The 18,298-nt window shown below is 40.8% G+C and overlaps 1 protein-coding gene across 8 annotated transcripts in view; it reads right to left on the reverse strand.

The window, feature by feature from the left end:
- The window catches only part of BLNK (B cell linker), a 359,493-nt gene that overhangs the window by 39,908 nt on the left and 301,287 nt on the right, over positions 1-18,298 (reverse strand). For 6 of the 8 annotated variants that reach the window (XM_082267605.1, XM_082267606.1, XM_082267611.1 and 3 more), the window contains 4 exons: positions 13,439-13,528; positions 4,418-4,574; positions 1,299-1,540; positions 959-1,031 (listed from right to left, as the gene is read on the reverse strand). In XM_082267605.1, coding sequence (XP_082123731.1) covers positions 959-1,031; positions 1,299-1,540; positions 4,418-4,574; positions 13,439-13,528 — 562 coding nt within the window. The remainder of the gene's footprint in view (positions 1-958; positions 1,032-1,298; positions 1,541-4,417; positions 4,575-13,438; positions 13,529-18,298) is intronic. The other 2 variants (XM_082267607.1, XM_082267610.1) reach the window with 1 other exon arrangement.

Raw genomic sequence — 18,298 nt, forward strand, 5'->3', positions numbered from 1 at the left:
GAAATATCACCCAACCCTAGAGTTCAGCAGGCGTATCGTTTTTTAATTGTACTTAGTCTCTGGATTACAACAGTAGACAAAGTGTTACTGGCATGTTTGAGGCACCTGGGGCAGTCAAAGAATGTTCTCTCAGACACCGCAGGACATGTTACACACTGGAAATCTATAATTTTTACTCGATTTTTAATTTCCTTTGGATTTTGCCAGTGCATCAATACTGGGCTTAAGGTATTACAGTAGGTTAGTCCTAGCATGGTTATTTTTTTCGATAAGTTATCTCAGTTTTCAGGATCCCTTTATCTCATACTCATTTTACTGCTGATAAACTACTTTGTCACCACCAAAGTAATTTGCGCTCTTCCTCTACGTTTAATGATTTGTATCATGTCTGGTATATTAATACTATTTAGGTTCTACTGAAATCCGTACTCCAGACATTTTTTATAGTTTGGATTGAGTTTAAAAAGCGTTTTCTGTACGTCCCATTAAGGAGAATTTGCCTCACTTCCTGTCTCTAAAATGCTCATACAAGAAATATGGGTTGTGGTTGTCATGGGACAGGAAAGCATGCACAGCAATAAAACATTACCAGTTCTAAACATTCCTCACTCTACTAAAAAGGTCTAACATATTAAAGTCTATCTCTAGGCACAAATACCTCCCTCCTTTCCCCTTCTCACTCATTTAGTACTTAAATAGTACTAAATGGAAGTCCCCTTGCTGGTGTGATTCTGATCAGTGTTGCAGTCTATGCCAACCACTGGTCACCACTTCCTGATATCAACATGCCACTGCAGCCTATTGAATCCCGAGGGGACCCCACCCCACTGGACAGCCAATAGGAATGGGGGTTGTAGGAACTGGCTCTGTTGCAGCAACTTTGAATAACCTTGAGGTTTTCATGCCCCGTGAGATTTGAAAGCTGCCCAGTACAATTGAGGAACATGTAAGATCTTACGCCTATAGCACTCCGGACTTGCAGTAGGTTCAATATAATTATCTTCTTCCTCATCACCAGGCACCACGTAGTCCTGAAATTAATAATAATTGCATGTTGTGAGGGATGCTTCTAATCCCCAAATTTGAAAGCTACACTAATAACATTCTTATATTCTAATGCCCAGTCCTAATAAAAGGGCCCTTTTTTAAACTAGCAAGAAAAGAGTACATTCAATGAACATGAATACATGCAGAAATGTGGTGGAAACATCACCATCTTATCAAAATAACAGAAAAACTGATGCACTTTTGGTATGGCATAAACATTTACGCTTTTAATATGTAGTACAAAGCATTACCTGATCATCATGCTGTGGCTGTGGTTTCTTCCTTACTGGTGGCAGTACTGATGTTGGCTGCGGTCTGGTAGCTACAGCTGGCTTTGGCAAAGGCTTGGGTAGAGATCTGCTTGGAGGGGGCAAACAGCTGACTTGATGCAAGGTTGATGGGGGTTTTGGCAAGGATTCTTTTGGTTTAGGTAGAGGTCGAGTAGGCCTATTTTTGGGTTCGTTTGGAATGCTTGGCAGTGCCTGGTTCCTGTCTTTATAAAGTAAAAAAAATGAATAAATAGTTATCCATAATATCTTTAATCTTTGTAACTCGTGGCCATTGAACGGACCAATCTGTCAGTTTGTATCAGTAGAGTGTTGTGCTGGTTGCTAGTCACACAGATAGCAGCCCAAATGCAAAGTAACACTTTCTCTGTAGGAATTAGCAGGACTGTGGATAGTCCAGGAACTGTGGGAGGATCCACAGCTCCATATGTGCCTATTCCACACTTCAATTGGTCATGCAGTTCTGTCGACCAGTCCTATGGCTGTTACAAGGGCTGTTTCAAAAGTGCAGCACGGGAATGTGTTATAACCAATATAGCTTCAGCCAGGAGGCTTTTACTTCTATAGATCTCCTTGGGCTCCTAATCCATAATGCATGGGGTGTGCTTTTGAACTGCATTTTAGTGGCCTTGAGTTTGAGGGAAACTATTTAGAAAAATTATAGATACACTGTATTGTCAAAAGTATTGGGACACCTGCATTTACACGCACATCCTTGGGATTCAATATTGAGTTGGCCCATCCTTTGCAGCTATACCAGCTTCAACTCTTCTGGAAAGGCTATCCACTAGGTTTAGGAGTGTGTCTATGGGAATGTTTGACCATTGTTCCAGGAGCAAATTTGTGAGGTCAGGCACTGATTTTGGACGAGAAGGCCTGGCTGGCAGTCTCTACACTAATTCCTCGCAAAGGTGTTCTATCGGGTTGAGATCAGGACTCTGTGCAGGCCAGTCAAATTTATCCACCCCAAACACACTCATCCATGTATTTATGGACCTTGCTTTGTGCACTGGTTCAAAACATTTGGTGGAGGAAGGATTATGGTGTGGGGTTGTTTTTCAGGGGTTGGGCTTGGCCCCTTAGTTCCAGTGAAGGGAACTCTTAAGGCGTCAGCATACCAAGACATTTTGGACAATTTCATGCTCCCAACTTTGTGGGAACAGTTTGGGGATGGCCCCTTCCTGTTCCAACATGACTGCGCCCCAGTGAACAAAGCAAGGTCCATAAAGACATGGATGAGTGAGTTTTGGGTGGAGGAACTTGACTGGCCTGCACAGAGTCTGGAAGAATTGTCAAACATTCCCATAGACACACTCTTAAACCTTGTGGACAACCTTCAGAGAAGAGTTGAAGCTGTTATAACTGCAAAGGGTGGGCCAACTCAATATTGAACGCTATTGACAGACTGGGATGCCATTAAAGTTCATGTGCAAGTAAAGGCAGGCGTCCCAATACTGTCAAAAATATAGCGTATATATGGAGAGACAGCATTTGGAAAATATACACTACAAAGATTTTCTACAATTTATGAACATTTATTGTAATGAAATTTTGGTAGGATTGTTTCTAATATTCTTGTAACTTATATAATGAGCTAAAGTAAAGTCCTATTTTAAATTAGGATTACTCTTTATTGGAGAACTTAAGTTATTAAAGATGCAAACTTCAGATCTTGAAAACATTACAAACAATCTCTACTGATCCACTTTGTAAAGTGCAGCTAAAGCATGTATACAGGACAGGAATCACCTCCCACCATCCTTCTATGGCTTTCTAAAATTGCAGAAATTCATTGTATGAAAGATTTAACAGCAATGCCATACCACAGAGATGAAAGCAAAAGGTGATACTACTGGATGGAATATAAGCAGCAGCTCTTGATGGTAGTCATTGAATGCATCCCACAGGTAGTGACTGCAGCAACCGTGTTTGCCTTTACCTTTTCTCTTCCATTTTTCCTCTATTAATCTTTTTCTCCCACCTCCCCCCTTTCTCCCTAGCACTCTCTCCTAAGTCCCCCCCTCCCCCACTTTTCTTTACCACCCACCTCACTATAGATACTCTTGATAATTCTTCAGATTTCAGTGGAAAACTGTATGAGGGCCTGTCGCCAAGGTGATATACAGGTACATTTCTCTTGTTCTCTCCTTGCTTGGACTAGCTATGCACCCGATTTGCAAATAGCTTTCAATATTTATTCTACCACTATGTATCAGTGTGAATACTGAAAGTTCATTGTATCCTATGTATCTATGCAACATACCCCTCATACTGAAAAATAAATAAAAAAAACAAAAAAACTTTTGATACCCCTTAGAATCCTTCCCCAGGCTTTATACAAATCAAATACAACAAACCTTGGCTAGCACATTACGAGGATCTACTACTGCTAAATTAAGATTACCCTAAAAGATTGAAAAATATAAGAACCCATTCACTCCTAGTGTGTTGAGTGGCATTGATCTGATTCGATCAATGCAGGCTCAACACGAGGAAACGGCAATTACTATTGCCCAGCTAACAACAAAGCACTGAGTTTGTGTGCAGTGAGGAAAAATGTACACATGCAGCACTGCATACAAAAATGCCTTAGAATGGCCACTGCAATGTGCTGCTGTGGCTGTGAATGAAATTAAATAACAGTTTGGAAAAAAATTAAGCACTTTAATACAGTTTAATACAGTGCATGGCAGTTCCATAATCCCTGCTATCCTCCCCATATTGCACAGCTATAATCTTCAACTACAAAAAAAGATTATAGTTGCAATGGTTTCTAGTACACTTTGTGGGGAATGAGGTGTTCTTTGCATAACCATCCTCTTTCCTTGGGGGGGCACAATCACTATCCTTGTTCCTATGCATCACATAGGGGTTGAGTTACTGAAACTGGAGAGTGCAAAATCAGATGCAGCTGTGCATGGTAGCCAATCAGCTTCTAATTTCAGCTTGTTTAATTAAGCTTTGTCAATAAACCTGGAAAATGATTGGTTTCTATGCAGAGCTGCACCAGATTTTGCACTCTCCAGTTTTCGTAAATCAAACCCAACATTTTATTGGACGATGTGTAGGAAGTCTCAAGTTACCAGCATATCCGCCATTTCTGTCTGGGATCTTGTAGGATAGGGTAAATCTAGGTTCTTGTTCATTTGGTGGAGGTTCATAGCTTTCATCTTGCTCTTCAGTAGGATCCACATATGTTTCCTCATCAGAATGGTCATTGGGATTCTCATATTCACTTCCCTGCAAATAAATGGTTAAAAAAATTCTGGAAACAAATACAAACATGAATGTCATAAATGTTTTTTAATTTATTCTTGGGTTGGGTTTGCATGTGTCAATTTCAATCTACTGGATTATTTACAATCCTCTTGAGCACAGTCCTGTGCAAGGGCAGGCTCTGAAGGGGGAAGTGTGTGTCAGAGCTTCACAAAGACTAAAAATTGGATTACTCAAAAAAAAAAAAAAAAACAGATTTATTCCAAACATACGAGGGTCTTCAAAAAGTTTCCACACTTTTTTAAAAATGTTTTGAAGCCATCTTCACCACAGCGTGCAAGGCGTTATGCACACTAGATGTTTTTACAGCTACTGTTTTTGGCTTCAGGCATTTTTTTCTGCAGCCAGTAAAACCACCAGCATGTTATTCTATTTGTCCATGCACACATAGGCTATCAGCTTTTTTTGGCAGGGGCATTTTCTGGCTGAAAAAAACCCCCAGAACTAGTGGGTTTAGTGGAGTTTTTATAGCTATAAAAACGTTCTAACTCTGATTAAAAAAAAGCTAAAATCGCTACAGCTAAAAAAACGCTGAAAAACACTTCTGCAAAAATGCTGCAAAACTCATGGGGTAGGAGGATGCATTGTTAAACTAAATTCTTATCAATACCAAAGAAAAACAGACACCAGAAACATTTTTTTTTTTCCAAAATGGCATAGAAATGGCCGCCGCACTTTATTGGTTTAAAATATCAATAACCAAATCTTTATTAACCACTTAAGCCCCGGAGGATTTGGCTGCTAAAAGACCAGGGGGTATTTTGCGATTCGGCACTGCGTGACTTTAACGGACAATTGCACGGTCGTGCGACACTGTACCTAAACGAATTTGACGTCCTTTTTTCCCCACAAACAGAGCTTTCTTTTGGTGGTATTTGATCACCTGTGCGATTTTTTGATCACGCACTATAAACAAAAAAAGAGCGACAATTTTGCAAAAATAACAATATTTTTCAAATTTTTTTATATGAAATTCCCCCCCAAAAAAAAAGTAAAAATCAAAATTTTTTAACATTTTCGGCCAATTTGTTTTCTGCTACATATGTTTGGTAAAAAAAAAAAAAAAAAAAAAAAAAAAAAAAAAATCGCAAAAAAGCGTATTTTGATTGGTTTGCGCAAAAGTTATTGCGTTTACTAACAAAGGGAAAGATTTTTGTCATTTTTGTTGTTTTTTTTAACGCGTAATGGCGGCGATCTGCGATTTTTTTTGCGGTACTGCAACATTGGGCCGGACAGATCGGACCCTTGACTGACATTTTTGACACTTTTGGGGTTACCAGTGACATTTCTACAGTAATCAGTGCTATATATATATGCACTGTTACTGTAAAAATACACTGGTAGTGAAGGGGTTAACTTTATTTGAGAGGGAGGGGTGGTGTGTTTCCCTAGGGGCGTGATTCTAACTGTGATTGGCTGTCTGTTGAGCTGTAGTTACACTGATCAACGGTTCTACATAGTAGAACAGTATGATCAGTGTTTCTACACAGGGAGAACTGACAGGCAGCTTGTTTACACAAGCTGCCTGCCTTTCTCCCTCTCCCCCGCCGATCGCCGAGTGACCGGCGGACATCGGGTCCGCCGGTCACACGCGCGGGGGGGGGTCCGGGAGCGCGCGCGCCGTGACGTAAATTAACGTCACTAGCCTGTCGGGAGCCTCACAGGCTAGTGACGTTAATTTACGTCACTTTGCCTGTGAGGGGCTGACTGCCGCAGTAAATCTACTGACGGCAGTCGGCAAGTGGTTAACTCAAATAAACATCAAATAGTAATATTGAATCAAACAGAAATATTGCTTAGTCAAAAGGACTCAAGCAAAAATTATAATTCCAAACAATTATAACCAAGTCCCCCCTTGATACAAGGGTGACAAACCACATATAGTGCCTGCTACAGAAGGGGGGGAGGGAAGCTCGCCGACGGTTCCAGTCAAGTGTGAGACCATTGACTGAAACTCCCCATAATATAGAGGGGGTCCAGAAATTTCCAGAAGGGCACATGTACCCTTACCTTTCCCGCCAGTTCTACACCTAACTGGCCAGGTATATTTTTAAAGGGACCACGATCCTTAAAATGTCCACATTAAAATTAACATATTTTTTTTCTTTTATATAATCATTTTAACCCCCCCCACCCCATGTGCATGGGCCCCGATTTGTTGCCCCCTTGCCATTCTACAGTGAACGCTACTGGCGTTTTTATAAAATCCAGTGTGCATGAGGCCTTCTACTGAACTGCAAGGTCAACCGGCTTGCCAGACAGACTAGTCACATGACTTTCTCAGACACAACAAATTCCTACTCCTCCTGCCCTCACCGTTTCCAATCAAAATATAAAAATGCAGAAACTTTTTGAAGACTCCATGTATCTACAGGGAGTGCCACATGCCAACTTTTACTACATATGTTCAGGCTATGTCTACTGAGTGACAGAGTTTCTTTCAAGATGATATGGAAATGGTAATGGATTAGAGGGAAATTTCTTTTTCTTTTAGTAATATCATTCCTCATACTTTGTTGGGTGTGCTTGGCGACACTATCTGTGGGTCAGGGTAGGTTTTCTAAGGTGGTCTGGCATGTTAATATTGTGTAATAATGCAATTCCTTGAAAAATGCTTGACTCATGAAAAGACCAATCTTTTCCTATACAGTAAAACCTTGGTTTGAGAGTAACTTGGTTTAAGAGCGCTTTGCAAGACAAGCAAAATTTTCAAATACATTTTGACTTGATATACAAGCGATGTCTTGATATACAAGTAGCCTCAAGTCACAGCTGAGTATAAAAGAGGAGAGAGAGCGCCTCTAAGTGTAGTAATATGGTTAAATTTAATGAAGGTACAACATTTAGCAACTCACATGGTTGATGATTGGAACAGGCACATCTAAGGATGCAGGCATCCAGGCTAAAGCTCTCCACATAGACCATCCTCCGCACCGCCATCAACGTCATCCCTTCCATGCTGCCCCTCGCTTTCAGACCGCTTTACTGCAGGGTGGTCTTCCCGGTCAGGATTACAGACTGGCAGCCGGCGGTGCAGAAGATAGTCTATGTGGACAGCTTTACCCCGGATGCCTGCATTCTTAGATGTGCCTGTTTTATTCATCAACCATGTGAGTTGCTAAATGTTGTACCTTCATTAAATGTAACCATATTGCTACACTTAGAGGCGCCTCTCTTCTCTTTGATACTCTGTAGCTCCTGCTGGATTTTACTTCTAATCCCCTTGTGGAAGCGGCTATTTGTGGATTGACATTTTATGGTTATATAACCTACTATAATCTTTTTATATGGACTATAAATTGAAGGACTTATGAATAAATGGTTGTGGAACGAATCATCTGAGTTTCCATTATTTCTTATGGGGAAATTTGCTTTGATATAAGAGTGCTTTGGATTACAAGCATGTTTGCGGAACGAATTATGCTCGCAATCCAAGGTTTTACTGTATATGATTTTATGTGACCTTTTAGGCTTTAAAAGGGCGTACCTAAAATCCCCTGAAATGTGTCGCCTATGTTTTCTCGTTTACAATAAATGGGTTCACAAATTTTCCTTTGGGTTTTATTCCAGTTGTTCTCCTATATTTACTTCTTATTTATCACATTTTAAAAGCATCAGTGACGATCTAAAGATCTAGAGAGCAGTGATGTGAAGTCTTATGTGTTAACACCTTCACGTCACCCATTTTTCAAAATCCCTCTGTTTGTTCAGTAATGATGTCATCACTTATAATTATCATGCATTTCATATGACAGATTTGAACAATTTTCCACTATGGAGTTGATAATGATCAGTGGAATTTGTACCATGTATTTGTAAAACGTCTTCAGTTTGCATAACCGAGTTTGCTTCATGTTTAAGTGTGTGTAATATACTGAACAAAATTATAAACGCAACACTTGTTTTTGCCCCCATTTTTCATGAGCTGAACTCAAAGATCTAAGAAAACCGGGATTCGTCTGTGAAGAATAGTGCAGGACCCACTGAAAATGGGGTACTTTGACGTAGTGGTGGGCTTAAGCACAGTATGGCCATATGGTGTGACCAAATCCCCATATTTACTGTATAAGAGCAGGTGTTTTTAAATAGCCTTGCAAGATTTGAAAACAAATTTATTTCTGTGTATGTGTGCTCTATTATATTGTTCAATTTGTATATTGGTCTTTTAGCAGCACCAACCTGAGAATTGTGCGTTTAGGGTGTGCCCCGCAATATCTTTTTTGTTTTTTGTCATCTGTGAAGAGAACATCTCTCCAAAGTGCCAGACGCCATTGAATGTGATCATTTGCCCACTCAAGTCGGTTACAACGACGAACTGCAGTCAAGTCAAGACCCCGATGAGGAGGCCGGGCATGCAGATGAGTTTCCCTGAGATGGTTTCTGACAGTTTGTGCAGAGATTCTTTAGTTATGCAAGCCAATTGTAACAGCAGCTGTCCGGGTGGCTGGTCACAGACGATCTTGAAGGTGAAGATGCTGGATGTGAAGGTCCTGGGCTGGTGTGGTTACACGTAGTCTGCGGTTGTGAGGCCGGTTGGATGTACTGCCAAATTCTCTGAAATGCCTTTAGAGACGGCGTATGGTAGAGAAATGAACATTCAATTCACGGGCAACAGCTCTGGTGGACATTCCTGCAGTCAGCATGCCAATTGCACGAACCCTCAAAACTTGCGACATCTGTGGCATTGTGCTGTGTGATAAAACTGCACATTTTAGAGTGGCCTTTTATTGTGGCCAGCCTACAATAACATAATAATCATGCTGTCTAATCAGCATCTTGATATGTCACACCTATGAGGTGGATGGATTATCTCGGCAAAGGGAAAGTGCTCATTACCCCAGATTTAGACAGATTTGTGAACAATATTTGAGAGAAATTGGCCTTTTGTGTACATAGAAAAAGTCTTAGATCTTTGAGTTCAGCTCATGAAAAATGGGGGCAAAAACAAAAGTGTTGCGTTTATAATTTTGTTCAGTGTATAAGGAGTCTTGTAATGATTTATTTCATATTCCCTATTCTAATTGTCAAATGAAAAATATTTAAGTAGACACATTTCAGTTCATAATATTAAATGCATGTCAGAAATACCACTTGGCATTTACTTTTACACTGCACTGTAATTGCAAAACCCAGCAGTGAATATTTTGTATTTGGGAAGTCAGTCCCTTTCAGCAGAGATGTGTTTAGAGCTCTTCCTACACACAGTACGTGAAATGGTTATATGGTTTTGCATATCTCCACTTCTATATTAGTCACTTTTCAGGATGTGTTTCATGAAAGCTAAAACCATAATCTGGTGTTGGATCAGTGCACTGTTTTAGATGCAGAGCAACCAGAGGATTGCACAGGTCTACTCTAATGGGAGGGAGAAGATGTATGAATAAAAAAGCCACCCAGTCTTCTTCTGCAAACCACAAATCCCATAAAATTTCAAATGGAAGGCAAATCAAATTGTTGACCTGTTTTAAGCCTGAACACTTATTCATGCATTATGTATTTGTGCTCAACCATAAAGCCAGTCTGGGTTTTGAAATACTGGCATCTGATGTGGATTTGGAAGTTGCTAGGGCTTTTAATGTTACACTTTGGAAGCCAGCAGCAGTTCCTAGTGGCTGAAATCTTCTGCACTGAATATACTGTACACCAGTGCATAGTAGTAGCTAAAACAGTTTTCCATTTTACTTTAAATGTCTGGAGTGAATATGATTAAACTGTACTAGTGCACTAATTTCTCTCTTTGTTTCTTAACCACTTAAGCCCCGGAAGATTTTACCCCCATTCCGACCAGGGCCTATTTTGCGATTCGGCACTGCGTGATTTTAACGAAACATTGCGCGGTCGTGCGATGCTGTACCTAAACGAATTTGACGTCCTTTTTTCCCCACAAACAGAGCTTTCTTGTGGCGGTATTTGATCCCCTGTGCGATTTTTTAATCATGCGCTATAAACAAAAAAAGAGCGACAATTTTGCAAAAATAACAATATTTTTCACATTTTTTTATATGAAATTCCCCAAAAAAAATGTAAAAATCAAATTTTTTTAACATTTTCGGCCAATTTGTTTTATGCTACATATGTTTGGTAAAAAAAAAAAAAATTGCAAAAAGCGCATTTTGATTGGTTTGCGCAAAAGTTATCGCGTTTACTAACAAAGGGAAAGATTTTTGTAATTTTTGTTGTTTTTTTTTTAACGCGTAATGGCGGCGATCTGCGATTTTTTTGCGGTAATGCGACATTGTGGCAGACAGATCGGACCCTTGACTGACATTTTTGACACTTTTGGGGTTACCAGTGACATTTCTACAGTAATCAGTGCTATAAATATGCACTGTTACTGTAAAATTACACTTTGGCAGTGAAGGGGTTAACTTTTTTTGAGAGGGAGGGGTGGTGTGTGTCCCTAGGGGCGTGATTCTAACTGTGATTGGCTGTGGCTTGGCTTGAGGTGTAGGAACAGTGATCAACCGTCCTACATAGTAGAACCGTATAATCACGATTCCTACACCAGGGAGAATGACAGGCGGCTTGTTTACATCAGCCGCCTGCCTTTCTCCCTCTCCACCGACGATCGCTGAGTGACTGGCAGACATCGGGTCCGCCGGTCACACCCGCAGAGCCCTCACAGGCTAGCGACGTAGTAATACGTCGCTCTGCCTGTGAGGGGCTGACTGCCGCAGTTAATATACTGTGAGCAGTCGGCAAGTGGTTAAGGTGGACTTATAGGTGTCCACAGTTCGCCAGAAAAATGTAAAACTTAAGCTGGATACATACTATACAGTACAACGTTTGTTGTTAGATTTCCTTTAGATTTACCTTCAACTATGTAGTGCAGGGGCCTGACTGATTGCATACAAAGTGAAAGTGTTTAGATTTGACCTCATATTATATGGTTTTGGTAAATCTAAAGGAAAAAAATCAAAAGACAATTGTATAGTGTGTATGGCCCATAAGAAACAGACTACCAACAAATTTTGGACTTCACTTGTATCCCCTCTACCTTGCTGCCCTAGACACTCTCCACACAAGTTCCTTATGGTAAATATATCCCATCTGCTATATAGAAATCAAATATACTATTATAGTTTTTTGTCATTGTAACCTTTTTCTACTTAGTGTGGATAGAAACTACCATATCCACTTTATCATCACAGTACAGACTTCGAAGAGTGTTAAAAAGGTATGCAAATTTATACAAAATTAAGATCAAGTGGTATGATCCAAAGAAAAAAAAAGTTCAAATTATATAAAAAGGTGACTGGCAGTTTATATAGCTACAGTATGTATACCAAACCATCTGACCCCCTTTCTGTAACTAATACTTTTCCCTGTGCTTTCCTATCATTTGGACAGCTGCTCCTGCTGTATAAATCAAATAAATTGCTGGCAATAGTGGCCAGGTGGGAAAGATAATAAGTTTTTTTTTTAAGATGCACCTTTTATGTTTAAAAAGGTGCATCAATGTTTGTTGTTCTCAAGCAGAGGCAGCTGGTGCGTTGAGGACAGGGGCGCCGCCCCCTCCTATCCATGCGTTCAGCCCCCTAATCTACATGCGGGGCGCTGGAAGCATGGATTTCAATGGGTTTTTTTTTTCTGAAGCACCAGATTAGAGCCAGAGGCTCTAATAGGCTTTAGAAAAGGGTGGGTCCGGGGCGCTGAGCACTGTGCCCTAGCCCACCCATTTGTGTGACAATAGCGAATTAAAATTCACTATTTTCACACGGATCCTCCTCCTGGCCAATCAGGAAGCAGGTTCGAGACCTGTTTCCTGATTGGGCAAAATGCGAACCCATGCCATTGGCCAAGGAGGAGGCGGGAGGACAAGGCGGGAGAACTCGAGGAGACGCAGAGAGACGCGGGGGACTGAGGAGAAGCTGCCGCTGTTCTCAAGTGGTGAAATATGTTTAAATTTAAAGGCTAGTGACTTAGAGCAGTATTTGGCACCATAGCTTTAATTCTTCAGTAGGATAGATATACATCAATTTATGTAAATATATATTTGACAGGCATGCTTTAAATTAAGTTAAAAAAATGGGAATCGCGTATGTTATTAGGACTCCTCTACTTGAAAACATGGGTTAAAGTTGGAACTGTGAGATGCAAAGAATTCCATAGAGAACAACTATATTTTATGGCTTACAATACTTAAAACTGAACTCCAGGCAGAAAAAAGAAAAGAAAATGTATGCAGTTATGTATTTGTCAAAAAGTGTTAAATGTTTTTAAATGCAGTTAGTGTAAATAATTATATTAAAGAAAGGGCCAACACTAGCAGCTAAATCAGGTGTGTTGCTTGCATATGTGCTGCCAAGGAACATATTGACTGGAGGAGAGAGCAGTGAAAGGAGTTCTTAATTGTGCCTCTACTCCTTTATTGTCTAATCACAGGATTGTGTGGGCACCTGAATTAGTGGGATTGCTTGGCTGCAACAGAGAAAATTCAGATCATTAATCTGGCTCTGCTACCCAACAGTGCTATGTATAAAAATCCTTCTGGGAGGCAAAACAGCTACTATATACAGCATGTGTTTGTACTATTTACAAGGTGTTTAGCAGCTTGCGTAGAGTTCAGCTTTAATTTTACTGCAAATGAAATAGAAATTTCCAGGCGCATTTAAAAATATCTAAAACGCTATAATGCTCTTAGTATCAATGCAGCAGCAGTTCTTGTGAAGCACAAACCAATTACTTTTAAAAATAACTTAGCAGTGGGTTATCAAACAAGGATTTTCACAAAGCAATTTTTGGATTTTGCATTGGAGGTTTTTGTTGATTGATGTCGGATAATTTTGACATGCATCACACAATGTAAAAATTGAGATTAACCATACCCCCCGACTGTCCAGATTTCTGTGGGGCAGTCCTGATTTCTTGCAACCAAATGCGTACGGAGGCTTGCTGTTGGCTATTCTGGATTTGGCCTAATTTGTCCAGATTGTTCATGCAGCATTATTGGAAGGTATTGGTAAACAGGTTAGGCAGGTAAGTGTTAGAGATTTAGTAAAAACAGAAAGGTAGAAAACTCAGAACAACTAATTTTATTAGGGTTGTCCATACCCGTGTGATCCACCCATCTCTGCAGTGCTAAAATTTGTAGTAAACGAAGAGTAATTCAGAAACTACTATAGAATTTGGGCCACTGGTTTGGACAACCAGCATCATCACGCTATTAGCGGTAGTTCTCTCACTTTTCTAATCAAAGTAGGTTCACCTCCACCCAAAGAACTGACACTCCTGCTGGGACCAGATTTTACACTTCAGCTGGTCTGAACAACTTACTAAATACTCACAGGTCAGATGCACATTATCAATAACTTACAGTATGCCACAAATGTGAGTACACCCCTCACATTTTTGTAAATATTTTATTATATCTTTTCATGTGACAACACTGAAGAAATAACACTTTGCTACAATGTAAAGTAGTGAGTGTACAGCTTGTATAACAGTGTAAATTTGCTGTCCCCTCAAAATAACTCAACACACAGCCATTAACGTCTAAACTGTGGGCAACTAAAGTGAGTACATCCCTTAGAGAAAATGTCCAAATTGGGCCCAATTATCTATTTTCCCTCCTTGGTGTTATGTGACTCATTAGTGTTACAATGTCTCAGGTGTGGATGGGGAGCAGGTGTGTTAAATATGGTGTTATCGCTCTCACTCTCTCATGCTTATAACGGAAAGTTCAACATGGCACCTCATGGCAAAGAACTCTCTGAGGATCTAAAAAAAAGGAATTGTTGCTCTACATAAAGTTGGCCTAGGCCAGGGGTCTCCAACCTATGGCCCTTCAGCTGTTGTGGAACTACACTTCCCATTGTAAAACTCTGGCATTCACAGACATGACTAGGCATGATGGGAATTGTAGTTCCTGAACAACTGGAGGGCCATAGTTTGGAGACTCCTGGTCTAGGCTAAAAAAAGATTGCCAAGACCCTGAAACGGAGCTGCAGCACGGTGGCCAAGACCATACAGTGGTTTAACAGGACAGGTTCCACTCAGAACAGGCCCCGCCATGGTCGACCAAAGAAGTTGAGTGCACATGCTTAGCATCATATCCAAGTTGTCTTTGGGAAATAGATGTATGAGTGCTGCCAGCATTGCTGCAGAGGTTAAAGGGGTAGGGAGGTCAGCCTGCCAGTGCTCAGACCATATCCTGCGCACTGCATCAAATTGGTCTGCATGACTGTCGTCCCAGAAGGAAGTCTCATCTAAAGATAATGCACAAGAAACCCCGCAAGCACGCAAACAGTTTGCTGAAGACAAGCAGACTAGGGACATGGATTACTGGAACCATGTTCTGTGGTCTGATGAGACCAAGATAAACTTATTTGGCTCAGAGGGTGTCAAGCCTGTGTGGCGGCAACCAGGTGAGGAGTACAAAGACAAGTGTGTCCTGCCTACAGTCAAACATGGTGGTGAAAGTGTCATGGTCTGGGGCTGCATGAGTGCTGCCGGCACTGGGGAGCGACAGTTCAATGAGGGAACCATAAGTGCCAACATGTACTGTGACATACTGAAGCAGAGAATAATCTCCTCCCTTGGGAGAATGGGCCACAGGGCAGTATTCCAACATGAAAACGAACTCAAACACACCTCCAAGACGACCACTCCCTTGCTAAAGAAGATGAGGGTAAAGGTGATAGATTGGCCATGCAGGTCTCCAGACCTAAACCTTATTGAGCATCTGTGGGCCATTTTCAAATGGAAGGTGGAGGAGCACAAGGTCTCTAACATCCATCAGCTCCGTGATGTCCTCATGGAGGAGTGGAAGAGGACTCCAGTGGCAACCTGTGAAACTCTGGTTAACTCTATGCCCAAGAGGGTTAAGGCAGTGCTGAAAAATAGTGGTGGCCACACTAAATATTGACACTTTGGGCCCAATTTGAACATTTTCACTTAGGGGTGTACTCACTTTTGTTGCCAGCGATTTAAACATTATTGGCTGTGTGTTGAGTTATTTTGAGTGTCATATTTAAGTGTCATTTCTTCAGTGTTGTCACATGAATATCACATGTCACATATATAATAAAATATTTACAAATATTTAAATGTGAGAGGCGTACTCACTTTTGTGAGATACTGTAAATACTGTATATAAGGAATGCGTGTGTGTGTATTATATATATATATATATATATACACACACACACACATACACTATATTACCAAGAGTGTTGGGACACCTGCCTTTACACACACATGAGCTTTAATGGCATCCCAGTCTTAGTCCGTAGAGTTCAATATTGAGATGGCCCACCCTTTACAGCAGTTACAGCTTCAACTCTTCTAGGAGGACTAGAAGGTCACGGCGTGCTGACGTCACCTTTACGCTATTTTCCTACGAAGGAACGGGCGAGCGGAGCCGTCCGGCCGGCGGCTCTTTACCTCTCTCCTTTCGGCATTTTTGATCTTCGATGTTTGTAAGTGTTTGCCCTTTTTATTAATAAATTGTCCGTGGGTTTTACGCTATGGTCTGCCTTCTTATATTTTACGGTTGACATCATCTGTATGCTGAGCCTCTACCAGTGTCCCCAGTGGAAGTGTTTTGGTCGGTCTTGGAACTTCTCTGCCTTATAATACTTGGAGCTGGCAAGGGCATATGTATGTTAGCCCTCTTCGGTGGCACGGCTGGAATTTATATGCTCACTATATCTTTTCCTTTGGTAAGCTGCAGTCCTATCGGGGGAGGCTTTCCTGATTTTTGCTTTTTCTGAACACTTTTCATTACCCTGGTAAGGAGTATTTACACAGGTTTGGAGGTGTCTGAGTCTTTCACCATCACTACCCCAGCACCTCTCACTTTGGGTGTTTATTCAATTTATTTGTGGTTTTACGCTATGGCGTTTTTATTTTTATATTTCACATGATCACCCAACACTGAGGAGATCCATCCAGGAATACGGGGTTCAATTGACGTCTATCTCCTGAGGACTTCCTGAATTTTCCTTTGGGTTTATATATTATTTGTCTCCGGTAAGCGGTACCTGCACAGTTAATTCATCAGACGTGCTGTTTGCTTATATACGGACTTTTTTTTTTGGACTTTATAACATACAATCATATATGTTTTCACTCTTTAGCGCAACTTATATATATATATATATATATATATATATATATATATATATATATATATATATATATATATATATTGTTTTTAAGGTGATGGTCACACTTGAAGTTGCAGCTTCACAATCTTTTGTTGGTCTAGCGCAGTTGTTCACATTTTTCTTCTAGGAGGACTGTCTACAAGGTTTAGGAGTGTGTCTATGGGAAGTTTTGACCATTCTTCCAGAAGCGCATTTGTGAGGTCAGGCATTGATGTTGGACGAGAAGGCCTGACTCTCAGTCTGCGCTCAAAGGTGTTCTATCGCTTTGAGATCAGGACTCTGTGCAGGTCATTCAAATTCATCCACCCAAAATTCACTCACCAATGTCTTTATGGACCTTGCCTTATGCACTGGTCAAAATCATTTGGTGGAGGCGCGATTATGATGTGGAGCTGTTTTTCAGGATTTTGGCTTGGCCCCTTCGTTCCAGTGAAAGGAACTCTTAAGGCATCAGCATACCAAGACATTTTGGACAATTTAATGCTCCCAACATTGTGGGAACAGTTTGGGGATGGCCCCCCTTGTTCCAACATGAATGTGCACCAGTGCACAAAGCAAGGTCCATAAAGACATGGACGAACGAGTTTGGGGTGGAAGAACTTGACTGGCCCGACCTCAACCCAATAGAATACCTTTGGGATGAATTAGAGCGGATACTGTGAGCCAGACCTAACAAATGCCCTTTTAGAAGAATGGTCAAACATTCTCATAGACACACTCCTAAACCTTGTGGACAGCCTTCCCAGAAGAGTTGATGCTGTTATAGCTGCAAAGTGTGGGCCAACTCAATATTGAACCCTATGGACTAAGACTGGGATGCCTTTAAGGTTCATGTGAGTGTAAAGGCAGACATCCCAATACTTTTGGTAATATTGTGTGTGTTTATATATCTATAAATGTATATATATATAAATATATACCAGTAGGTTAGCCATCACTCACCCTAACTGACATAACAACCTAGGTCCAATCCTAAACAGAGGTATTCAGAGTCACAGGCAAAAAACATGCACAACGCTCATGTCCCATTTCCTTAGCCCTTGCTCTTTTTTAGACACTAGGAAGCTTTTTTCTGCACAGGGTTCCATAAATACACAGGAGATCCTCTTTTGTGGTCACTTTTATTTACTATTTATTACTATTTTTAACTTTCTTTAGTTATAATATTTCTATAGCTGGTTCCTTGTGGGGTACTTTATTGGTGGAGTGTTTTTTTTTCCACTCTCCACAGATTTGCCTTTACTAAAGCCCCGTACACACGAGAAGAAATTCGGCCGGGAAATTTCGTCCGACGACCGATCTGCCGATTTTCGGCTTGTTAGTATGGTGCTTCCTACAACTGACTCCGACTTTTCGGCCGAAAAAATTCTGGTGTGCAGGCTATATAATTTTTGTCGACCGTCAAAACACATCCGATTTTCGTCTCATTAGTACAGGTTTCGATGGGGAAAAATCTTATGAGCAAGACTAGGCATGCTCAGAGATGAAAGAACACATAGAAAGCAAACCAACACATGACATCACTTCTGAAGTAGAATTCTGTCGTGCGGGAAAATTTGTGTGCAGTCTAGAGCACAT

Source organism: Pelophylax lessonae (genome assembly GCF_965119305.1).
Source record: "Pelophylax lessonae genome assembly, chromosome: 9".
Classification (NCBI taxonomy): domain Eukaryota; kingdom Metazoa; phylum Chordata; class Amphibia; order Anura; family Ranidae; genus Pelophylax; species Pelophylax lessonae.